The 23542-nt window shown below is 51.4% G+C and overlaps 7 protein-coding genes across 7 annotated transcripts; 4 read left to right on the top strand and 3 right to left on the bottom strand.

Moving 5' to 3' along the window:
* Positions 1-872: 872 nt before the first annotated feature.
* B0T23DRAFT_324227 (Lecithin:cholesterol acyltransferase-domain-containing protein) lies at positions 873-2849 on the bottom strand (the record flags this gene model as incomplete). Its single annotated transcript, XM_062835409.1, has 2 exons — positions 873-2432; positions 2505-2849. 2 exons carry the CDS (start codon positions 2847-2849, stop codon positions 873-875), a joined length of 1905 nt encoding a protein of 634 aa, XP_062689028.1.
* A 796-nt stretch (positions 2850-3645) lies between these two features.
* On the top strand, positions 3646-4574 carry B0T23DRAFT_324947 (acyl-CoA N-acyltransferase; the record flags this gene model as incomplete). The annotated part of the gene is made up of 4 exons (XM_062835471.1): positions 3646-3678; positions 3759-3782; positions 3878-4102; positions 4182-4574. 4 exons carry the CDS (start codon positions 3646-3648, stop codon positions 4572-4574), a joined length of 675 nt encoding a protein of 224 aa, XP_062689027.1.
* A 1002-nt stretch (positions 4575-5576) lies between these two features.
* On the top strand, positions 5577-7986 carry B0T23DRAFT_364961 (uncharacterized protein). Its single transcript, XM_062836355.1, has 3 exons — positions 5577-5961; positions 6037-6569; positions 6631-7986. Exons 1-3 carry the CDS (start codon positions 5907-5909, stop codon positions 7786-7788), a joined length of 1746 nt encoding a protein of 581 aa, XP_062689026.1. The 5' UTR covers positions 5577-5906; the 3' UTR covers positions 7789-7986.
* A 1051-nt stretch (positions 7987-9037) lies between these two features.
* B0T23DRAFT_225872 (uncharacterized protein) lies at positions 9038-9883 on the top strand. The gene is made up of 2 exons (XM_062833808.1): positions 9038-9277; positions 9380-9883. Exons 1-2 carry the CDS (start codon positions 9134-9136, stop codon positions 9731-9733), a joined length of 498 nt encoding a protein of 165 aa, XP_062689025.1. The 5' UTR covers positions 9038-9133; the 3' UTR covers positions 9734-9883.
* A 617-nt stretch (positions 9884-10500) lies between these two features.
* On the bottom strand, positions 10501-13677 carry B0T23DRAFT_225927 (uncharacterized protein). The gene is made up of 2 exons (XM_062833809.1): positions 13185-13677; positions 10501-13105 (listed from the first exon to the last, which is right to left on the bottom strand). The coding sequence occupies exons 1-2, from the start codon at positions 13275-13277 to the stop codon at positions 10772-10774; spliced, it is 2427 nt and encodes an 808-aa protein (XP_062689024.1). The 5' UTR covers positions 13278-13677; the 3' UTR covers positions 10501-10771.
* A 908-nt stretch (positions 13678-14585) lies between these two features.
* B0T23DRAFT_324798 (oligomeric Golgi complex subunit 6) lies at positions 14586-16798 on the bottom strand (the record flags this gene model as incomplete). The annotated part of the gene is made up of 2 exons (XM_062835460.1): positions 14586-16406; positions 16478-16798. 2 exons carry the CDS (start codon positions 16796-16798, stop codon positions 14586-14588), a joined length of 2142 nt encoding a protein of 713 aa, XP_062689023.1.
* Positions 16799-19156: 2358 nt separating this feature from the next.
* Positions 19157-22638, top strand: B0T23DRAFT_344872 (autophagy protein Apg9-domain-containing protein). The gene is made up of 3 exons (XM_062835948.1): positions 19157-19994; positions 20079-20802; positions 20873-22638. The coding sequence occupies exons 1-3, from the start codon at positions 19333-19335 to the stop codon at positions 22211-22213; spliced, it is 2727 nt and encodes a 908-aa protein (XP_062689022.1). The 5' UTR covers positions 19157-19332; the 3' UTR covers positions 22214-22638.
* Positions 22639-23542: the final 904 nt, after the last annotated feature.

Genomic DNA, 23542 nt, shown 5'->3' with positions numbered 1-23542 from the left:
AAGGAGGCGGGAATGCCACCTTTGGAATCCAGTTACTATGCCAGCACAGACAGACCGCCGCGATACGAACGAGATGGGCCAGATGCCGTGAAAGTCGGCTCGAAGCCTTGGAGGTACCCGGATTGAAAACCTAACAGAGTGAGAGGACAAAATTCTCTGGCTGTAAGTGAGGTGTGGAAGTGAAGTCTTTCCTATTTGTTTGCGGTATTCGATGTAGAACCCAGGTAGGCAAAGGGATGAATGGGATGAATGGGATGAAGGGGAGCTTGGCCTGCAGCTCTGGGGAATTGCATGGAGCTAGTGCAGAGGAAATTGACAGGACAGAAACATGCGGAATGAACGTCTAACACGCCGGTCTGCGTACTGACCGGAAGAAGGTCGGGACCCTGGAGATGGATCTCTGAAAGGCCAGTGTTGATTACCCACTGAGAAGTCCACACCCCGAGATTACAAGATGGATGGCTGATGAGGTCGGATAGGTACCTTCTTCCCTGATTGCATGTATCGTCATCCATGTATCACTACTATCGCTTACCCTGCAGGTGACTCTGTACCTTATGGTACTGAGCCATATATAGATACGTGTACTGCGTAGTGTAAGTCGGGGGTGGAACCGCATGGTGGAAACTGGGAAGAGCCGATCTTGGCTTTAGTCTCCACTCGACTACCGCCGGGATAGATGATACTATAATGTGTGTGTTTGTATATGCATGTTCGAAACGGGGGAACATAGACTAGTACCAAGAGAATATACTATCACGGAGTTACGCTGTACATAATGTAGGACTAATTTGTTGGTTAATTTGAGTTTTAATTCTTAAAAATACAAATATAATTGATTATACTACCAAGTATCTACGTACTATATTTAATTATTCTTCATGAATTTTAACCTTTTCCACATATTCAAGAATATTACTAGCAATATAATCCTCGATTGTATCGCCTTGACCTGCCGCCACTCTAAGAATGTACTCGTTTAGATTCTGTCTTCCTAGAATATCCACGTGATCCGCCGTATTCGGCCCTCCTCTCGGATTGAACCGTTCTGGTTCATGCGGCATCTCGACCACGGTTATTTTTGAGCCCGCAGGATTGTATCTCTTCATTTTCCACCCCTTATTGCACATGTACCCCAGACTCATAAGGTTCACTGTGCCATCGCCTTCGCCCAAAATCACACCGTGGTCAATGTGCCCCTGAGTCAAAGTCGTATCAATCGTCATCTTAAGATGCGTTGTCGTTCCCGGATCCGGCGCCCGATAGAAGTAGGCTCGCTCCGTCGGCTTCCCTACACCATAGAAACAGTAGACCTTGAGGCTTGGTGCCAATGGTAGTCGTGTCTCTAGAGGGTTGATCCATTTCCGAGGGTCATTCTCGTTAGCCTCCACTTCCGCCCTCGTCTTCGCCACCCCGTGAGAGTAACTGCCTTTCACTTGATCGCGGTACCAGTCATCGGTTGTGTCAAGTATATAGTCCATCGCGTCTTCGATCGTAAAATTTCTGTCCGGTGTTGTTGATACATTTTGCCCGGCGCGGAAATTAAGCAGCGATCCATAGCTATGCCCTTGGCCTGGCTGGTCATCTGGAGCCCAATCCAATTCTCCCCAGACAGCGTTACCGTCCATGGGAAGCATGGATGATATTCCAGGCATAGCACGGAATATCTCGGCGCGTTCCTCCTTGCTAAGGAATTTCTCGAGACCGTAAACCGCGAATGCATTCATCTGCGCCGTATCCCGCATTTCACCGGAAAGGATCGCTGTTACATCTTTAACAGCTCCCAGCATGCATCCACTGATATTGATCCATGAATCAACATGTCTTTCCACCCAGTCTTGGCCGCCCTGGCCGCCTTTCTCGGAAGCAACCCAGTGAAAGAAGTAGAACAGAACCTGACTGCCCATGCTGTGAGAAGTCAAAACCACCTTCTTCTTGTGTATGAACACGGCTTGCTCAATGTAAGACTTGAGCCTGGAAAAGTAGTGATCGCGCACCTCGAGGTTTGCATATGCTAATCGCCAGTCGTAAGCCGCTGTGTATGAGTTGGTTGGGTCGTAGCCAAGAGATGCTAGATTCTCGAGGATCTTATTCCATATCCAGTAACCCGTGATAAAAAAGTCGGTTGCATCGAAACCCTGGGCGGCGCGTAGCTTGATACCCGGGGGATCTAATCCGGTTGTCTTGTCGAGCATGATGTGCCTCTTCCACGCCTCTTTATCCATGACAAGAGCTCGCATCATGGTCCAGCTTCCCCAAAGCCGCTTCCGAAAATAAGGCAACGACAGCTCAGACGTGCTCCATGATTCTAGACCTGTAGAGATGACCCCGGGGATCATGACTATAGGGTGGTCGGCCGATAGGCCTTCGGCGCGCATCTTCATGCCTACCGAGAAGGCATCATCGCTCTCTATCAAGTCTCGTTCGCCGTTCTAGAGGCCGGCAGGTAAGGTCAGATGCGTCAACAACAGCAAAGCTCCACATGCGCTATTGTTTCCACTCACCATCAGGTCACGCATCTCTTTGACAAAGCCGGCAGGCAATACCTCGAACAAGCTGTCCACACTGAGCTCCTTGAGCTCGGGGAGAGGAAGATCAATCAGATCATTGCTTTTAGCAAAGAAGCCAGCTGCTATAATCCCAAACAGACTCCCCAACAGGAATATTGCTGTCGTCTTGCGCTTTCGAGTCTTGGGACGTTTGTGTATAACCTTGAAGGTGGAAGTGACTCCCCGCTGCTGATTATCGGGACTCGGCTCGCGGGATGTTGCGGTCTCGGAGGCAGTTTCCGACGCAATCTCGCATTCGATGTCTTTGCCGACCAGCCTGCGCCGAACAGTTGTCGCCATTTCTCAGGATGCCGTGGCTGTTGCCGCCGCCGTAAGTTGCCGGTACAGCGCGAGGGAGATAGATTATCGGAGGGCAAAAGAAAAGCAAGCTGGAGCAAGTGCGGATGAGCCGGGCTGTCGGACCGGTCAAATAAGCGAGCCGGTCACCGGATGGGGCGGGCGTGATGTTTTGAATTGGCGGGCTTGCTCGGATTGCGTGATGTAGTGTACGTATCGGGTTCTGATACATAGTGGGCTGGCTGTTTGCCGGTGACGCTACGGTCGTAGGGCTGGAGCGGGGAGTGTGGCACCACTCTTGGTGTATGGATCACTTGGGTCATCGGCGATCTCGCCCTCCGGATGAGTCGAAGCTGCGATTTCGCACCTCACGACAGGAGTCGAGGGAATATCAACGCAAAATGTGTGAGCTACTAGAATACAATGCAGAATGTATCAACGGAAGTAGCGTACCAGAACGTTAATCCGCGCCTACCTTCAAAAACTTGGGTGCCCTGGGCTCGAACCGGGCTTGCTCGAGCCTCAGGCTGTCGCTTACACTTGGGAGGTTGACACCAAAGCCTGCATTAACGGCGCAAGTGCCGTCAACAGAAGAGTGACGGGATGCGTATTTATCCGACACATCCAAGGTCCCCCGAAGACAGCCCCAAGCCAGGGCGGCGTGACACTGACGTGAGGCTGATGAATTAAGCATGGGAGGAACAGGTGTGGGCGGACCAAGTAAAAATGTTTACAATAAAATGGATGGCTTCGAGTGATGGGGTGTCTGTGATAAATAGGCTATCCACTTACAAGGGAAATGTTGACACGCAACTGGCCTATTTACTGCACAGTAAGTTCACTACGGTCGACTCTCATGCAGAAAGACATGTGAAATCAGAGCTGCCCCTCCGTACTACCTAACCACCCCAGCTCGCCCAGCTGAGACAGAACCAGGTATGGACTTCTGAACAGCATATTCTCCATCTCAATCCAGCCGCGTGCCCCCCTTTTCGTCTTCTCGAACGCAGCAAAAAACGTTTCGGATCCAGCTTCTTATCGACATGGAAACCACAACCGAAAAGGCGATGGTAGGAACGGAAGTACCGCGTGTCGAAGAGCTTCCAGAAGAGCTTCAGTACATCAAATATGAGCATAAGCTGGAGGCAGAATACCTCCCAGCTATCCGCGCGCTGATATCAAAAGACCTAAGCGAGCCTTACAGCATATATGTATATCGGTACTTTCTTTACCAATGGGGCCACTTGTGTTTTATGGTATGTGGACGTTCTCAACCTGTTCAGGCTTGCGTATGGGCATGGGGCAGGTGAGCTGACCGCTCAACAAACCCAACAGGCCTTGCACCCAGTCGACTCTTCTCTTATAGGCGTGATCATCTGCAAACTCGAACCGCACGCTTCTCACTCCCCGCCCACTCTTCGCGGATACATTGCTATGCTTGCCGTCTCTTCTCAACATCGCGGACACGGAATTGCGACAGAACTGGTTAGGAGAGCCATCGACGCCATGGCTCAGCGAGACGCCGACGAGATTGTCTTGGAGACAGAAGAGACCAACATCCCGGCCATGAGACTTTACGAGCGCCTGGGCTTCGTCCGCTCCAAAAAGCTTCACCGTTATTATCTGAACGGAAACAGCGCATATAGATTGGTCCTCCTCCTCAGATCTGTCGATGCGGATGCGACAAACGACTACGCCCTTGACGACCGAGACATTGCGCTTCGATGAATCTGGTAGTCAAAGACTGTCCGAGCCGTTGCTGGGAGCAGCAGCGCGCCGCCATCACAACCCCTTTGGTGCCTGTCCTTCCCTTCACCATCGACGCACCACGACTTGGGGGCCCAATGCTGGAGGCTTCGGGTGTAAGATGAACAGGATAACAGGGAATGTGGATCGTGGCTAGCGCCCTGAATATTCGTCTGGTTTCTATAACGGTATCTCATGACGGAAAGAAAGATGCCTATCGAAGAATGTGATGATGATCAGGTCGAGGTATGGAGCCATAGCTTGAGCATATTGGCACCCCCACGGGTTCACCCCAAATGAGGGTTTTCACCTCTCCGCATGCTGCGTGGCCCGAACGTTGACAACCATGAATACTGAATAGCCGATCTCATGGTATCTACCTGCCCACGAGGCCTGGGGCGTTAAGAGGTTTTTAGATGTAAGGTGACACTGCGGTGAAGTGTAAGGTTCGTGGGTTGTGGACCTTAAGCTCAGTCATAAGTTGAGATGTTGGCTTGTTATAGAGTCAAAAAGACTTGCTTGAGGACGTTTCGGAGGCATGGACTGTTGATGTGTTAGGGCAACGGGATCAACCCGACCACTTGTCTGCCTAGTTCGTTGAATATATGATATTGAAGTGGTTAAAGCTTCAGGCGTGAACACTGCCGGCGTGGGGTACCAAGTTTAGATGGTGGAAGTCGGGTATGGAATGATGCCCGGCCTACAGAAAGGCCCCACTTGCTCTTTTTGCAGGTTGGGGTCTATGTTACCAACCTACTTCTGCTGCTGCCGCCTGGGACTCCAATATACATACATGTGCCGTACGGTAGAGGTACATCGCTGCATTGCCTGCCGTACACCGTTTTGAGTGACAGTCTTGCATCACAAGTACTTGGAGGGACGGTCTACCCATCTTCAGACGTGTGCAGGAGTGTACATATGTACTTGGAGATGGAAGGCGGGTGGCGTAGAGACCTCTCCACGTGTGCAGGTGGTATGTACTATCTAAGGTAGGTAAGGCAGCCCCCACAACCCCGATGTTACTACTGGGGGGGCACTACAACTTTACGAAAGTACGGAACTCCCCACAGCCTTGCATGGACTGCACCCTAGAACTATACCGAGTAGGCCTCTCCCTAAATCCGCCGCATTTCACTGCCCGTTTTCTTCCCAAGTAACGACATCCTCCCGCGCAGCCTCGATAACCCAGTAGATCCAACGTGGCGGATTAGGTCGGCAAAGGTACACATTGCCTATGCGATCCCAGCACGCCGCCTTTCGTGATGCCCAGTCCATTGGTCTCGACGACAACATTGGTGCTGCTCGCTTGAGAACATGGCGGACCTCGAGGTCACTGAGCCTGTTGAGAACGAGCAGCAGTTTTGGCACGGTGAGCAAGCTTGCTAAATGGCCCTCCCCTTTTGTGGTGCGCTTGTTTCAATTGCTGAACAAATACCTTTCGCAGCCCTGAACAGCATCCTTTCCGCCCCCTGTCCTACCCCCGAGTCCCTCGACGACGTTCTGCGATCATGGCTTGAACTGGTCGCGACCGGCCGGGACCGCTATCTCGACGATGAAGACGACATTGCGACTTGTTCCCAACAGCTCCGACTTAGCAGCATCTTCAGACAGAACGCCGACTATGTCCGTACCCAGATCATATACAGCCTATTGCAGGAGGACGAGTACGGGCCGTTGCATGTCATTTCCAACTTCCTCCTGCTAGATGGCCGTGCCGAGGAAGAGACATTCCGGCGCATGGTCAACGAAGGATGTTTTTTGCGACTGCTCGAGCTCATCAAGAGTTGCGGCGCGCACGATGGCCGTCTTCACCGACTACTTCTCGAGTTGATGTACGAGATGTCTCGCATCGAAAAGTTGCCGCATCAAGACTTGGCTCAGGTAGAAGACGAATTCATCATTTACCTCTTCCAACTTATCGAGGCCTTCTCTGACGACGTGGACGATCCGTACCATTACGCCGTTATTCGTGTCCTGGTATGTTGTTGTGCCCCAAATCCGCTTTACGACCTAACCACTAACGTTGGCCATGGGTAAGCTGGTGATGAACGAGCAATACATGGTTGCGTCAGCATCCGGAGCTGTTGACCCAACTGCGCCTGTTACTCATATCACAAACCGAGTCGTCAAAGTCCTCAGCCTCCATGGCCCGTCTTTCCGAACTTTTGGCGAAAACATCATCTTGCTTCTAAATCGAGCAACCGAAACATCACTCCAGCTGATAATATTGAAGCTGCTGTATCTGTTATTCACCACCAAGGCGACATATGAATACTTTTACACCAACGATTTGCGCGTCCTTCTTGACGTCATCATTCGTAATCTGCTCGACTTGCCAGTGGAAATGAATACCTTGAGACACACATATCTGCGCGTTCTCGCTCCATTGTTATCGCACACCCAGCTCAGCCAGCCGCCACATTACAAGCGCGATCAAATTCTTAGCTTGCTTGAAATACTTCGTGGCTCAGGAAGTGCGCACTTCCTACCGCCCGAGCCGACTACCCTCCGCTTGGTTGAGCGTGTCGCAAATATTCCATGGCTAGTGGACGATGAGGGCGTCTTGAGTCCTGTTCCCATGACGAGCCTTACGCAGGCGCAAAACGGTAGTACCGTTAGCGTCATTGCAAACGTCCACGAGAAGCCAGGTATAGAAACACCAAGCCGAAAATCAAATCTCGCTCGTGAGCTCAGGCATGAACAGGAGGATGCGGAAGACACCGTGAGGTCAATAATCGCCGTCAGTCCCGCGAGTGATACGCCAGAAACTACAACCTCGAATCTCTCGGTATCGAGTACCACCGAAGGGCACAAAGCAGCAGGCCGTCGAAAGCCGTCACCACCGCCGGCAAGACGGCTGAGGGCACAGAAATCGCTTCCCATTGTTCCAAAGCATCGCCATGGTGTGCCGGTCTCCCCGCAACCACCACATACGCCAACAAGGATGATCGAGAATTCCACATTTGCTCAAGGTGACAAGCACGGGGTTGCTGCTGCTAGCAGCTCATCACCGACAGCGGCTTCGGCTGCGGCAGCCGTATCTGGTGATGGCAAGGTGAGTGGACCAGTGGCCAAAAAGCAGCCCCCCAAGCTCCCCCCTCCACGGCGCGGCAAACTCAGGGCTGTCAACAGTTTGTCGACATTACATCCGGTGACGGAGTCGCTACCGCAAACTGGGTCGACACCGGTAGCTTAGTCGGCGCCTTGTACGGTAACTGCCAAGGATCTTAATTTGCGGGCCGGATTTACTGTGATGTCGAGCATTCTTTCAACCACCAAGGTGGCTCGCCCCAGCAATGCGATTCTTGCGAACATGACATTCTGTAGATAGAGTCACAGGAAAACGTGATAGAGCCCTGAATTGCCCTGGCATGGGGCACAAAAAAAAAAAGGGGGGGGGGGGGGGGGGGGGAGGGAAAGAGGAGAGGACACGAGGTTGCCCAAGTCACATGTTTGGATCGGCTTGCAAGCCTTCGAGGGTATATCGACGAACACTGTATGGGGTATCTTGTCAAACTCACCGCGGGTTAGCCGGCGGATCACTATTCCAGTTGTCACTCTTACTGGACGGCAGAGATTTCGCTGGTTCCTAAAATGGCCAAGGATATTAGGTAAGGCGTTGTATCAGAGGAGGTTGAGAGGAGGTTATGTTAGAAGGTGTTGGATAAGGGAATCTGAATGTTGTGTGTCATTTTCATCAGAGAGAAGCAAAGCGGGCAGCAACAGGCTCCGTATATCCTTTGTAGGATGAAATGTAACGGCTGCCGTAGCATTTTAACCACAACCAAGCGCTGACCCCAGCAAGGTTGAGACCATAGAAGCAATCTCCATTCATGAAGACAAGGGCAGGGCAGCTTGGACTGAGTAGTAAACGAAGACCAAAGAGGAGTTGCAAAAAGGCCGACAGACGGGATTTCCAATAGGACAGCGGTATGAGTGTAAGAGGTAAGTAAGTAGAGAGGTCAAGTGGCATGGGACGACGAATGCAGGGGCAGTCAATTGACCGGGTGAATGAAACTACCCGTTTCGAGCCCGTCTCCCCGTCCACTCCGGTCTTGGCGGTGCAGTGGATGGCGGGGCGGCGAGGATCCACGTCCCGAGCCGGACCCCGGTCTTTTCTCGGCCGGCTCCAATTACATACTTTTCGGGCGGCCGACCGCGCGCCTGTGCCTTGCAGCATTGTCTCGCTCCTAGTGTTCCCGCCCATAGCAGTGTCACCTCTATCACCACCGCCCACACGACCTCAGATCCTGCCCCGACTCTGTCCGGAAGTTCTGAACGGCGCGCAACTAGCGACCTTTGCGCGCACACATCGGCAAATCTTTCCCTCACGCGACTACTGTGTTAAGGGACCGAAACACCGAAACGACCGAACGCCGAATCGTCGCATCAAATTCGACCGGTCACCCGAACTCTGCCCCGCAAGTCCTCAAGTTCATTCGAGAAGGACCCTGCCAGAGGCCGTGGATACGAGATCAACCCTTAAAGGGTAGACAGCCACCAAACAATAAACAAGGAAACAGGAAACAGAGTCAGCAAAAATGGCCTCGACGATAGCAGCGGCTACGAAAGTCTCCCGGAAGATGTTCCGTGAACTTCACGGTGTCGTCGTGACCTCTGGCCTGATTGATAAGACGGTCAAGGTTAGGGTAGGCGGGCAGAAGTTCAACAAGTTCCTTCAGAAGGTGTGTATGCGAACCCACGGCTATTCTCCAAGACACGGGGCATAGTAGGAGAGTCGTCAGCTAACCTTTTCTTCCTTTCTTTTTTCTTTTCCACCCGTCCAGCACTTCGACGACCCAAAACAATACCTGGTCCACGACCCCAACAACTCTCTCCGTGCCGGTGACGTGGTCGCCATCATGCCCGGCTTTATCACCAGCAAATCCAAGCGGCACGTGGTCAAGCATATCATTGCGCCCGCCGGCACGCCGATCAAGGAGCGCCCGCCCATCCCTTCACTGGATGAGCTCTGGGACGCCAAGGACGCGGCAAAGGCGGCCAAGAAGGAGCGCAAGGTGCTGCGGGAAAAGATCCAGGCAGCTGAGGAGGCGATTGAGCTTGCTGAGAGAATGGCCCGCCACGCCGTGAGGGAGATTGCGATGCGCGAGAAGATCATCAGCTTACAAAAGGTTGATTGAGGAACGCAGTGTGGACAAGCCGAGTGACGAAGACGAGGGACCAGGATTGGAGCGAGATGCATTCCGACATACGTCGGTTCATGCACGTCCTCACTAGTTGTGTCTTTTGCTAAAGGATGGTGTTGACGTTGGGGGAGGCGAGAGAAGGGGGGGTGGTCGTTGGTTATGGTCCGAGGTGTCTAGACTTGTGTCAAGGATTGTGTCGAGAAGGCATAAACAGATTTCGAGCACAAGCTGTTGGTAAATACGTGCAGGATTATCAAAGTAGACACGCTGTACGATATAAAGGACAACGCTAGATGTCACAAAAGGGATGGGAAGCATGGTGTCCGGAACTATTCGTCAACCTCTCGAAACGAACGACGGGCAAGGGCGCAATGGATGGAAGGGTGATTATACCAATTGACACATGGATAGCAGTGTGCAAACCAACTTCAATGCGCGCTGAACGATTTATCTGGCCAGCAAAGCGGAATTCTACTTGGATTGCTGTGTGATGGACTACGATCACCTCCACCCTCTTTGCTGCCACATATGGGTGCTTTCCGAATGCGCACCGTTACTTTTCCGCTCTGCTCCTTGCCCTGACAGCTTATAGATACCTATGGTTGTGATGCCTGTCACACTCTTTGATTTGTATCAGCGAGCAATACCCTTCTTCGATGTGATTGCTACAAGCTTGCCAGACCCAGACATTACCCATTCCCTGACAGCCTGCTGAGTACCTTACTCTGTTTCGTCGCCTCGTGGCCTACTCCCTCACTAACCGCCTCTTTCTCCAAAATCTCTTGCCCAATCTTCATAAAACTTCAGGTTTGCCTTGCTAACGCTAGGCCGAATGGTAGCCAGACTGGTGACGAAATCCTTCAGCTCAATTGGGCGTATTTGGTCCATGGTCGTTTGAAGTAACGCTTCACCTAAAGACCGCAAAGGACCCATGGCCGCATCTTTAGCTAACGCTGTGATATCGGATCCGGAAAATCCTGCGAGGTGCACGTGCTTAGCAAAAGGTATCTGGCGGGCAACCCGGCCAGGGAGTTAATTGGCTGGCGAAACATTCACGAACGGGTAGCGCCACTTACCATCGGTCATATCCACAAGCTCATTGATGTCCTCGTTGGCCAGTGTATGCTTTTGCTGACTGAGGAGCGTTTTGAACTGAATTGCTCTTGTATCAGCTTCGGGAAGTGGGATATACTGTCTCCTCACGAATCGTCGTCTTGCAGCCTCGTCGATAGCCCACGGGAGATTCGTGGCGGCAAGCACCAAGACTCTGTTCACATCATCATCGGTGCCGTTTTCCTTTGTTCCTATTGCTGCAGTTTCTTTGCCGGCAGCAGCTCTCTGAAGATCACTCCATTGAATGAGGAACTCCGTCTTAATCCTCATCGTGGCCTCGTGTTCCCCAGAGCCAGATCTCTGCGACAGCAGCGAGTCAATCTCATCAACAAAAATGATGCTCGGCGACAATACCTTTGCCAGCGTAAACAGTGCCCTAACAAGTTTCTCTGATTCGCCGAGGTACTTACTTGTCAGACTACTAGCAGAGATGGAGAAGAAGGTAGATTTAGACTCCGTGGCCACTGCGCGCGCCAACATAGTCTTTCCTGTTCCCGGTGGCCCAAAAAGCAGCATGCCTCTGGCCGGCTCGCGAAGACCCCTAAATAGATCCGGTCGGAGAAAAGGATAAACTACGGTCTCCCGAAGTGCATTTTTGGCTACCTCGAGGCCGGCTATGTCATTCCAGTGAACTTCATCACCCTGAACGACGATTTCGTTTAGAATCTGTTTCGCAGCATGTTCATCAACCCCTGGAGGAAGACGGCGCAATATCTTTGCCTTTTGCTTGTTCCACTTGGCAGCTTCTGACCTTTGTTGAGCCGCCCCATCGTTGCCTTCAGATTCTTGGCTTTTGGAGTTGTGGGCCGGTGTATCGGCAACTAGGGAAACATCCCTCTGCTTCAGTCTTTGTCTTAGGTGCTGTCTTGTTGTCGGCCGTCGGGGAGTTTCATATTCAGAATCCTCAGAACTTGACGAAATTGGGACTTGTTCAAGCTTTTTGCCCCTTGCCTTAGCGCTCATCCGAGGTGTATCAACATCCTGTGTCGTTGCCGATCTGCCCGACGCAGGCCTTGCCGTGCTTGTTAGGTAAGAAGTTCGGCTGATGGGCTTCCGTTGGGCCAGCGTTGGATCGGACATCTTTCTGTTCGATTTTCTGGTCGTTGTTGCGCTTCCTTTCGCAGAGTATGCAGTGTCTTCCTCATCTGTGTTCCCCGTCGCAGGCAGAGGCCTCCTCCTTGGTGTCTGTAACGGAGCGGTTCTTCGCCGGGGTCCTTCCCCCCCTTCCAACGGCGAGCGCTCGTTGTTATCCCTCAAAGTCAATGAGTTGAGTGCACTTGATGCGGCAGCAGCGCTGATGGTGAAGGAGGATTGGCGAGTGTGTGTATGCTCATCAGAACGGCGGGGTGTCGATGATTCCGGAGTAGGCCGTGCATGAGGCGGTTTGGATTGGCTCCGAGGACGACCCATGACCAATCGCCTGGTATGCGTGTCCCATTGCTGCTGCCGGCCTGCCAACGCTGGACTTTGACGTCGCCTTTCCACTAAGTAGGGAGAGCTTGCGAGCGGTACCGAACTCGTCTGATCAGTGGTGCCAGTTCCCCCACTATTACCGCTGACACTCCCTGACGGACTCGATCTTTCTCTTTTCCCAAGATAGCTCCAGGCAAGCGAGGCTGCCTTACTGGCACCAGGGCGTTCTGAAACCGAGGTTGGAGGCGTCTGGCGATGGCTAGTTCTCTTGTCTCCCAAACGTCCGGTCCGCAGGGTTGTGCGCATGGTATGCTTCTCGGGGCTGCGTGTCCCTGACGATGTTCCCTCCTCGAGCGAAGGCCTTGACGCCGACGGTGGCGACGGTAACACTGGTCGTGTGCATGCAAAGGGAAACTCCCCGCCTGGCGTACGCACCTCGGCAGAAGGCCCAGGTGTAGGCATGGTATGTTCTGAGATGGACCTAGTCCCTACAAAGGGTCGCTTGGCGGGAGTTGGTCGGGAAAGGTCTGTATAGGTTACGGCTGGGATTGTTCCGTCACCTATCCAGCCCTTGGGGGGGTCTGAAGGGTTCGGCAACGGTGACAAACGTGACGCGGATGGTGTAGCGTCATGCTCGAGGGATTCGAGGCGCGAAAGACGCAGGGCCTCTAGAAGATCAATTCGTTCCTTGCACTGTACCTCGAGTTGCCGAAGACTGTCCACCAGCGCCTTCTCCGTCTCGGAACGTGGGGTGAAGGCTGGCAAGATTTTGTTTGCTTGCTGGTCATAGATTTGTTCGAGTGCCTGTTTCCAGCATCGCATAGCCTCATCCTCATTGCCCTAGATGACCGCGCAAGATTAGCACTTGGTTACTGACAGATGGGAGAAAAGGATGACGATCACAGAACGTCATACTGACCTGGCCTTCGTAATAGACAGCAGTGGAGCATGTCAGGTAGCTTTCATCGTATGTCTTCTGCAAAACTGAAGCGGCTGATCTGTTGCGCAGCATCGTAAGAAGTAAGACGTATACACATCACGGAATGTCTGTGTGCACTTTTCAAAAGGGCGCAGCGGGCTCCCGCTCTCCAAGGGCGGCCTAGGTAGACGGGAGTGTCCGGTCAAGAACAGGATCTCAGCAGATGCTGTGGATCGGCCTGTACACTACGGATCTACGCGCACAGACGGCATCGCCGTTGCGAAAGGTGTTGAAAAATCGGGTGGTCGCAAAACGTCCCGAAGGCAGTTGCCGAATGGAAGAACAGGTCTAACGAAGGGCCCCCAAGGAAGGCTCAGGTCCACGTTTCTTGAGGCGTAGAGGTACCAGCGCGCTTCTGTAGGCCACCGGAATCCGGAGAGGAGACGTATTGGCGGAGCAACGTGACGTTGACGCAATCAATGTGCGTTGTTGATTCGCGACCAGGACGTGCCAACTAACTGAGTGTCTTGATGTCAGTATCAAGGTTTTGTATACCAGGTAGGTATCCAGGATCTAAGCTTGCACACAGTAAACCTACATATAGGATCGATGGTATCTTTGTTTTAGTATAGTTATGTTGCCTTATGAACGTTGTTGCAACCGCCTAAACGGGACCTAGCTCCCTAGCTGAAGACGTAGTGGGGCAATTGGGGCGGGAAGGCGGGGACCTGGCAGACAGTGGCAGGTACCCGGGCCTTTCTCGCCTTTTTCGTCTGTTTGTCTGCCTTGGCCCGTTCCACCTGTTACCTTTTGGCCTCTAGATAGTAACGAACAGGCCCAACCTACATTTACCTTAGGTGGCACCCGACGTTCCCCTTGAGGGGGAGGTCGATAGCACGACGTGTATCGTTCATCTGAGCTTCCATCGGGGCTATCAGCATCCCGTCAGGCGCGGCCCGAAAATGACGTTGATATGCGATATGTATGTACCTATTCTTGGGCATCGGAAATCGGGACGGCCGAATGGGATGCCCCGCACCGCCCAATATTCAGCAGCTTCCAGATCCTCCTCGTCCGCGGCTCCGCGCTTGAGGGGACTCACAGGGCTGTCGGGATTCAAGCTCAGTCTCCTCCCATGCGAGAGCTGTCAGTCTTGTATCTCCTTGTAAATGTACCCAAGTTTGTCACTACTTGAGGGCCGTTTTTCAGTCATACGCCGACGACCACACCAGTGTACACACTCGACCGGGGTTCTCGGCTCCGGCTACTTCCCAAGGTTTACCTTACCCAGCAGGCTAGATTTTTATGAGATTGAAACTATGTTGACGAGAACATGGCAGACCTGGGTCCCGTCAGTAAAAACAATGGCTGGCTTCTCCTGCCTTCGCCGTTTCGCTCACGCTACGACAATAGCACGCGGATCTCGCTCGATGTCCTTGGGAACAGCGCCCGAAAACTTTGGGAGTGTTCTTCGTCGCCGTCCTCCTCAACTCTCCTTTGCTCCTCCAGTTCGTCAGCCGACAACAACATCTCCTCCACATGTTCAAAATCCACGCAGAATCTTTCGGCTGCCTCCTCAGTCACACTGCTCGCCAGCTTGGAATCCTGCAGATTCTTGAGCTTTTCCGTTGCATCAATCAGCGCCGATGGCAAGAAATCGTCTAGCTTCTGACTTAACTGTCGCAGTGCTTCAGGTTGAACCTCCTCTAGTGTCGCAACCTTTCCAACATCATCCTTCTTCCGTATGTCTAGCCCATCCAGCGCTTCGATGAGGGAATCTAAACCGGACTCGGCCCTAAACAGCTCGTACTGTGCAATAACCAACCGAGCCTTTTCCTCCTCAATTTTGGTCTGTATATCTGTAGCATATTTGCGAACAAAAGTGAAGCCGGAGAGCGTTGTCCGCGCAGCCACGAAGCAGTTGATCAGGAAGATGGATTTGGACGGCGGGATGGCATGGTTGGCCATATTGATGCAGCCAGCCATGAATGGGTCGAATGCCTCAGCCATGATGGACGCGAACTCTGCTTCTGGATCATCACCCGATGAGCTTAGTGACGTTTCGTACGTTTTCATGATTGCCGATAGCTGTTCCAACGCAACCGTAAGGAAGTCGGGAGGCCGAAGGTCTGGTGGAGTGTGCTGGAACTCAGTTTGAAGAGTGGCGACGTGGTCCCGAGCCAGAGATCGGAATTGGCGCAATGCTTCCGTTTCGAGGGTACCCATCGCTTCAACGAGAACCGACGCCGGGCCCACCAACCTGGAGAATGTGCTCTTATAAAAGTTGATGAGGTTCGCAAGTTTGAAGGCCAGAATGGTCTCCTCGTTCGTCTGAATAACCTGTTCGACCCTCTGTCGTAATATGCGGACTGCACCAGACATGTCTCTATCTACTAGTTGGTTCAGAGCCACGACAGGATCGAAGATATTCATTTCCTCCCCATCCTCGGCCACGAGCCGCCAGACTTCAGCCTCTCTGCCCACCTGGATGCCTTTGGCGATCTCGTCACCCTCGGATATGAACAAGACTTCGAGTGCCTCTCTTTCGCCCACTGCGGCCGAGTGAGACCAGGCGAGCATGTCCCCCACATATCTCAAGGGGTCATGTGCTACTAGCTCAATGGGCTTAACCGAAGGGTTCTCCAGTCCAGCAGCCGAGCTGCCTGTCAAGGCAGTGTAGAAAGCCTCGGAAAGGACGTGCTCGCGGGCTTCGGCGAAGAAATCTAAACAGTTTTGGAAAAGGGTAGGTCTCTCGGCCAGGACGCGGAGAGCTCGACGGATGGCCGAGCCAATTTGGGGGTTCTCAAGATTCAGCGATTTAAACTCCCTCTGGATCCATCGGTAAAGCTTCTGGAACCCGTGATTCAAGTTCCGTGTGACCTGCTCCATGATGCCCAGCCCTAGCGTCTGATCCTCAAAGCCCAAGAGAACCTCGCAGTCACGGCTGATCTTCTTGGCCTTGGCGAGGACTGTGAAAAAGAGGTCGTCTACAGGCTCCGAGGTTAAGGTCAAGGCGTCAACTTCGTCCTGTGTGAGGATGAAGTGGGTCTTGAAGGTCGAGAGCAACTTTTGCTTGCTTTCGATCTGCCGCTTCTGCGTCATGAGTTGCGAGGCTTCGCCCAAGGTGGATGCGGTGGATGCGTGAGCTGCATGGATCTGTGTTCTCATGTCGTTATAGCTTTCGTTGAGCTTGCCGATGGTGTAGCCGATGCGTTTGAGTTGCTAAAAGTGTATCAGTGTGCGGCTCACTCGCCAGTGATCAGGACTCGAGTGGTATGAACAACAACACATACCTCGGCGACTTTGCCGAATTCATGAATGATCTCTCCATTGCTGTCGATGACCTCTTTTTGGAGATCCAGTCGAAGCTTGCGACGGTTCTCTGCTACGTTCTGAAGCCCTCGCTCATCAAGCAAGAAAAGGGCCTCACGGAACTCGGTGTCGGCATACGAGGTAGACAAGACGCTGGCGATCTTGGAGGAGAGGGCACTTGTACCCGCACCCTTGGTCGATGTTGGAGTCAAGGGGCCTGTTGGCGACAAGAGCTCCGAACTGTCTCGCGGCGACAGTACCAAAGACCGTACCGGAGGCGCGGATGTCGAACCTGTGAGCATAATTCCAAGCTTATCAGGAGCGGAAATTCTTGCCCAGTGTCCAGGGAGAAAGGTATCTGCTGATCTGTCAGTACCTAGTTGTAGGAACGGCTTGTGCCGTTGGCTCAGGGCACCCCGTATTACCCCGCTATCCCGGGCGGATCTGTCGTCTGATGGGTTTATGAAGAGCCCTGCAGGTTTTGTGTCCTTACCAGGATCGATCTGGACCTGAGGCACACTAGAGGTACACTTTCAATCGTTCGTCTGCGACACACAATGATTTTGAAATCAACCGGAAGAACGTACACTAGGTATAGGTATGTATTGTAGAAGGATCCCTCCTTTCGGAGCCCCTGAGTAGTATAGAAAGTGGACTGTTTACACAGTACACAGCCCATGGAGACGTGACTCTCTTGGCGCCATGTACCACCGTCTTTTAGAGGGACAGTGCCCAGAGGGCGGGAGGGAACTCTGTGTACACAGTATACCCGACTACACAGGGGCAGCAGGTACGCCAAGTACTGTAGTGTACTTAAAGGTAGGTACCTTCGGCATCACATGGGAGGCACATACTGCCGTAGTGTAGATGCAATGCGCTGGCTAATAACATTCACGTGTCCTCTCGCATTCACCGCCTGCCTAGGTAACATGTTGGTTCTGGAGGTACCTATGTAGCGTGGTCCTTGACCTAACAGTAAGACCCAGTAAGCCTAGTGGTACCTACAGTAGAGGTATGTACACCTACCTATCCATAGAGAGAACACCGGGTTCCTGAACAGGGTCAAAACAGGGTCAAAACAGCCTGATTTGAGGAAACAGAACTACTTCTTTCGCATGGTTGCAGAAGATTTTTTTAGCAAAAAGGCTGTTCAATGCTGAATAGAGTTTAGAGCTAATAGTATGAAAGGCTCTTTTTTGGTGATCGTATTAATAGCCTAATGAGTTCCGGTTAGCCTTTTCCTTAGAAAAGGATATCCACAATCTACTAAGAAGGAAGCAACGACTATTAGACAATAACTAAGAAAAAAAATTACTATTATATTGAGGTTATTAATACAATAGTTTATCTCTTCTCTTCTTAGTAATACATCTTTTTCGTAATACATCTTCTTAGTAATACATCTCCTTAGTAATACATCTTCTTAATAATACATCTTCTTAATAATACATCTTCTTAGTAATACATCTTCTTAGTAATACATCTTCTTGGTAATACATTATGTTAGTAATATATCTTCTTGGTAATGCATTTTCTTTTTAGAGGTAGTTTTACTAAATATTATAGCAAGGAATTAAATAGAAACCTCACAAAATCAAGCACTTACATTACTTACTATACTATCTAGCCTTTGTATATGCGAGAGTAGTAGAAATAGAGTTTAATATAGTTAATAAAAGGTATGGAAGTTAAGAAAAAGGAAAGAAAAGGAAAGAGAAACTATAAGTGAAAAAGACTATTAGAGTAAAAAAAGGCTATTAGAGTGGAAAGGTGATAAAAAAATAAGTATGTTCTTAAGGAAAAGGCTATTAAAGTAAAAAGATTCTAATTTAGTACATTATTTATTTTAGCACTATATAGATATTCAAGGTTAACGCTCCTTTGACTAAAAAAGATGATGTCTATTGTTATTTTTTTTTAATAAACAGAATTTATAAGCCTTTCAGAATTTTGTTCAAAAAGAGTGGTATAACCCTGTTTGAATTCTATTTGAGTCATTTCTATCTATTGGCACTTAAACGCCTATTTTTACTCTATTCAGGAACCTGGTGTTCTCTCTATGGATCTCTAGTGTATGGACGTCCGTCCGTCATTCCCGCTTTGGAGAGGAGGTTGCCCGGCTAGGTGCACTAGAGGTGTAGTTGTAGATACCCGACGGGAGCTACGTAGCACCGTAGGTACCGTCGCACCCCTCGCAACCGGCGTGTCCTTCTGTCACCTGGCCCCTCAGCAGCCCTCTCCCACCCGACTGCCTGGCGGGAGCCTGTCGCCTTTACCCTCAGTACCTACCTACCGCGCGCTCCAAGACATCTACGCCCTTCACACTACATGAGGTGAATGATAGGTAGCCGAGGACAAGAATACTCGAAAACCAACAACTGCGACTCAATTCCCCGTTTGCAAAGGGTAGCTTTAGAAGACACGCTACTTTTGTATAGCAACTTGCGGGACGACACTATTTAGATATTCATCAGGTGTGCCTCGACAGTCTCGCCTTCTGCCTTCTTCAAAATCAACACCTACCTACCTATACCCGGCCCTGTCAGCGCCGCTCTGTCAATCGCCTATCCAGCCTCCATCTCCACGATTTAAACACCACAGAGCCGAGCACGCAGTCCATCTCGAACCAAGCAACGCGGCCCCCCCCCCCCCCCCCCCCCCCCCAGGCACATCCTTCCTTGAGCGCCGTCTCCGAAAGCCCCCGTCTCTACCGACCGCTGTACGATACCCGATCGGTGATCATCAGCCTTGATGCTCACTCGCCTTTTCCCAACCGAGCCACCGTAACTTCGGACAGTCGCTCCAGTACAAAGCACAAACGTCGGCTAACGAGCTCATGGCTGACGGGGTCATTGCCAGGCTCATGTCAGGTGGTCGTGGCGCGCGCTCTTTCTATGAAGAGTTACGTGGCCGCGACAATGTCTCTGATGTTGACGATCGTGCTGGGCTCTTGGATGAAGAAAATCTCAACCAGCATTTTAATGACTACGATCTTGAAAATGCAGAAGGGCTAAGACTTGAGGACAGTAGGGCCACTGTCGACGGCCGGATCCCACGAGGCCGAGCCCAAATTGCCGGCCGTCCACCACGTCCAGCTGCTACCACACATTGGGGTACCAGCCACGATGACGACGGTGACAATGACGTACCCGCCTCCCTGCTTGTTGAACGTTATGATAGGGGAGCTGCTCCCTTGGGCTCGCCGGGGAAGCCGAGAAGTCAGCATGCAGGATCGCGTGCACATCCTGCTCCAGGGCTGTCCAAGGGCCGTACGCATCAAAAAAGGCCACATATCGACCAAGAACTTCAGCCCCCGCTGCATAGCAATGCCGCGCCTAGCTCCCTTCTGGCTGGTGCTATAACAGGCAACGCTAAGAAGATGGCGGAATGGAGATGGGCTAATATTACTAATCTTGACAGCTTCATGCAAGACGTTTACAGCTACTACCGGGGGAGTGGAATGTGGTGTATTATGGTCGAAAGGGTGCTTCACTTGATGTGAGTGAGCCTTATCCCTCGCACGTCTTCAGAGCAGAAAGAACCGGCCGCATGAGTGAATACTGACAACAACAACAACAACAGCAAAGTCGCATTTGTAGCTTTCCTCTTGACATTTCTCTCCCAATGCGTTGACTTTAAGAAGATTCCGAGTAACCAGAAGCTATCTCAAGTCCTCGTTCCTCAGTGTACTCGGAATATGTCCGGGTTATGGAACATCGGTCTGTGGCTCTTTGCCTTCTATTTCATGTGGAAATCAATACAGTACATCCTTGATTTACGCCGGCTGACGCATGTTCGGGATTTTTACATCCATCTGCTCAACATTCCCGATGAAGATATGCAGACCATCACATGGCAGGAGGTTGTAGCCAGGATAATGGTACTCCGGGATCAGAACGTAAGGACGACTAGGACCATGACACCGCAAAATCAGCGTTGGGTCCTTGGTAGCCAATCCAAGGAGAGGCTAGACGCTTCCGACATTGCGAATCGACTGATGAGACGAGAGAACTATATGATCGCCATGATAAATAAGGATATACTCGACTTGACGATCCCTCTGCCGATTCTTCGCAACCGTCAGCTTCTTTCACAGACGCTCGAATGGACTCTGATGTTCAGCATTCTCGACTTTGTCTTTGACCCCAAGGGTCAAGTACATCAGGAATTTCTCAGGTCCGATCGCCGGGGCATCCTCAGCGCCAAACTTCGGAGCCGGTTCATCTTCGCCGGCGTTATGATTCTCATACTGTCGCCTTTCGTGGCAGGGTACCTTATCATCGTGTATTTTTTGGAATATTACAATGTACGTCAAATTGGGCGTGATTACATGGTAGAGATGCCATCGCTGACACTGTTTTTTTTTTTTTTTCTAGGAAATCCAAAAGAACCCGTCGATATTGTCCGCGCGAAGCTACACACCTCTTGCGGAATGGAAGTTTAGAGAGTTCAACGAGCTTCCTCATCTGTTTAAGAGACGATTGGACATGTCTCACCCCTTTGCCAGCCATTACATTGATCAGTTTCCCAAAGCCAAGACGTCAATGGTGGCCAAGACTGTGTCATTCATAGCCGGCTCGATTGCTACGGTCCTTGCTTTAATTTCGGTTTTCGACCCGGAAATGTTCCTCGGCTTCGAAATCACGCACGATCGCACCGTGCTTTTTTATACGGCTGTGTTCGGAGCTATATGGAGTGTAGCTCGCGGGAGTGTGTCCGAAGATAACGCGGTATTCGATCCTGAGTATGCGCTTGGCAATGTGGTGGAATATACGCATTACCAGCCGGAGCACTGGAAAGACCGGTGGCATAGCGCTGACGTGAAGGCTGAGTTCGAGGAGCTTTACAAGTTGAAGCTGGTTATCTTCGTCGAAGAAATTCTCAGCATCTTGACAACTCCCTTTGTCCTGTTTTTCAGCCTTCCCAAGTCAGCTGATCAGATCATTGACTTCTTCCGTGAATTTACGATTCACGTGGACGGTCTTGGCTACGTGTGCTACTTCGCCGAGTTTGACTTTAAAAAAGGCTCCAAAAATCAAGCGCCAGCGGCGACCGCAGGCGAAGGAGATGTACGAGATGACTATTACTCTACAAAGCATGGCAAGATGGAGGCGTCCATGTATGGATTTATCAACAATTATGCTCGAAACCCAAAACATCTCCCGCCTGCGATGCGCCAGCAGTTTCACTTGCCGCCGGTCTTCCCCGGCATAACTTCGCCAACGTTGGCAGGTGATTTGGCAGCTTCACGTATGGGCCGCAGCCAGCGAGGAAGGAGTAAAGGTCCCCTCCCTTCGCGTACGCCGCGGCCTGGGGCGGTAATGGCAGAGCCTTCGCCTATGGCGTCCATCCTCCTGGATCCGCGCCATCAACCAATTTTCCCTAACAACATGAGCTTTGTCAACACGGGACACCAGTTCCGTGGGGGTAATCAGGGCGACGGTCACATGAAGGGAGGAGGATCGATGGAGGAGGATGTTAAAGGTGCTGCACGCCACGGTCAGCAAACGCACGACGACGAGTCGGAAGACAGCAGGGCAGGACTGGATGAATCAGCATGGCAGGTATCACCAACCAAAGATTTGAGCAGAGAAAACAGCGGGCGGGGCCTGGACTCGGTTGTCGGTGAGGAAGCGGGAAATGGAGCTGGAGTGGTACACATGCTCTATCAGTTCAACCAGGCGCATCTGAATAGAAGGCTTGGTGGTGTGAGATGAAACGACCAAGACCCTCGCGTCACGGGTCGGGGACTTGGATAATTCTAGAGGAAAGCGCAGGCATCACGGGACGAACATATGATACCTGCCAGGTACTTTGGCATGAAACTGGAGAAAAGCGTTAGGAACACCGGGTCTGTAGCATACTACATTATGCAACATTCTGAAGTTTCCTTTCTGGCTTTCAGATCGGCAGTTTTTTAGCGATAAAGTGGCGCGACTACGGTAATCGTACTGGGGAGGGAGGGGACTGTGCCGTCGAGTTTGGTCGAATCGGAAAATGATTCGTTGTACGAAAACAGACACACAGTACTAGTATTGTATATACACTATGTTATCCGATACTCGGATCTGATAAGGCAAAATCCATGGATCTGATAACGGTTAGATGGCCCTGGACGCCGGCTGTGACAGCTGCAACCCATCAAGGTACGCACAGTCGGCACAGAAGGTACTTGACTAGCCGTCTGCGCATGGCATTCATGGTAGCTGGTATCGAACCATTTTGACGGCGCGAAAGCATTCCTGCAAAAGCTAAACTCAGCGCTGGTATCTTGGACGCAAATTTTTCAAAGTGCAAGTACTGTACATAGGCAAGGTACATTCCTATCCCCACCATACTCCACCAATCGTTACCGGTGGCATGCCACCAAGCCCAGGACTGCACATGGCTGCACAGGACCCTAAAATACACAATGGAACACGGGGTCGTTGGGCTCTTTTTCCTTTTCTTTTTTCTTTTTTTTTTTTTAAGAAAAAAAAACTGTGTCGAGCCATCGACTAGGGCCGGGTTTCTTTTTCCACCAGTACCATAGTATACTGAACCAAAGTGTAGGTGATGCGTTGGGACATGAATCAGTCAAGTTTGCACCGAGGGTGGGCAAGGTTGTTTGTTTGATTGGCTGACGGGCCTCGGGACTTGTAATCTGATAAGCCCGGTAGGCTGGGGGGCGCTCGAGAGAGAGAGAGGGGGGAAGGGATGGAAAGACCAAACCAAGCCGCTAGCGGAGACGGACCCAGCGCGAACAATCCCCTCAACCACTCCGTCAATTGCGGGGTTGCTTGACGGAGGTTGTAATTACTACACTAGTAGGTACACAGTACACAGTAGTGTAGACATCTGCTTGGCATTATAATGATAGTGAAGTTGGGAATGGGGGCCCGATTGGGGATACGGGTAGATGTCGTTTGACGCGAGTAGGTTCTTGATCGTTATGATCTACTTGATCGGATGCCTTCCTCTCAGTGCCTGGTTGATGTTGCAATGCTCGATTGAAATTCGAGGTACCTCCTCAATGGAGGTATATGCTGGCAGAGTGAATCCCTGCG

This window comes from Neurospora hispaniola (genome assembly GCF_033458365.1).
Source record: "Neurospora hispaniola strain FGSC 10403 chromosome Unknown B0T23scaffold_8, whole genome shotgun sequence".
NCBI lineage: Eukaryota > Fungi > Ascomycota > Sordariomycetes > Sordariales > Sordariaceae > Neurospora > Neurospora hispaniola.
This window is presented reverse-complemented; position numbering and strand designations above follow the sequence as displayed.

Excerpts from the sequence above, each read along its gene's own strand:
- B0T23DRAFT_364961 (XM_062836355.1), top strand. The coding sequence starts at position 5,907 with ATGGCGGACCTCGAGGTCACTGAGCCTGTTGAGAACGAGCAGCAGTTT. Across the intron at positions 5,962-6,036 it reads CGAGCAGCAGTTTTGGCACG|CCCTGAACAGCATCCTTTCC; the intron begins GTGAGCAAGCTT and ends TACCTTTCGCAG. Across the intron at positions 6,570-6,630 it reads ACGCCGTTATTCGTGTCCTG|CTGGTGATGAACGAGCAATA; the intron begins GTATGTTGTTGT and ends GCCATGGGTAAG.
- B0T23DRAFT_225872 (XM_062833808.1), top strand. The coding sequence starts at position 9,134 with ATGGCCTCGACGATAGCAGCGGCTACGAAAGTCTCCCGGAAGATGTTC. Across the intron at positions 9,278-9,379 it reads TCAACAAGTTCCTTCAGAAG|CACTTCGACGACCCAAAACA; the intron begins GTGTGTATGCGA and ends CCACCCGTCCAG.
- B0T23DRAFT_225927 (XM_062833809.1), bottom strand. The coding sequence starts at position 13,277 with ATGCTGCGCAACAGATCAGCCGCTTCAGTTTTGCAGAAGACATACGAT. Across the intron at positions 13,106-13,184 it reads CTGTCTATTACGAAGGCCAG|GGCAATGAGGATGAGGCTAT; the intron begins GTCAGTATGACG and ends GCGGTCATCTAG.
- B0T23DRAFT_344872 (XM_062835948.1), top strand. The coding sequence starts at position 19,333 with ATGGCTGACGGGGTCATTGCCAGGCTCATGTCAGGTGGTCGTGGCGCG. Across the intron at positions 19,995-20,078 it reads GAAAGGGTGCTTCACTTGAT|CAAAGTCGCATTTGTAGCTT; the intron begins GTGAGTGAGCCT and ends CAACAACAACAG. Across the intron at positions 20,803-20,872 it reads ATTTTTTGGAATATTACAAT|GAAATCCAAAAGAACCCGTC; the intron begins GTACGTCAAATT and ends TTTTTTTTCTAG.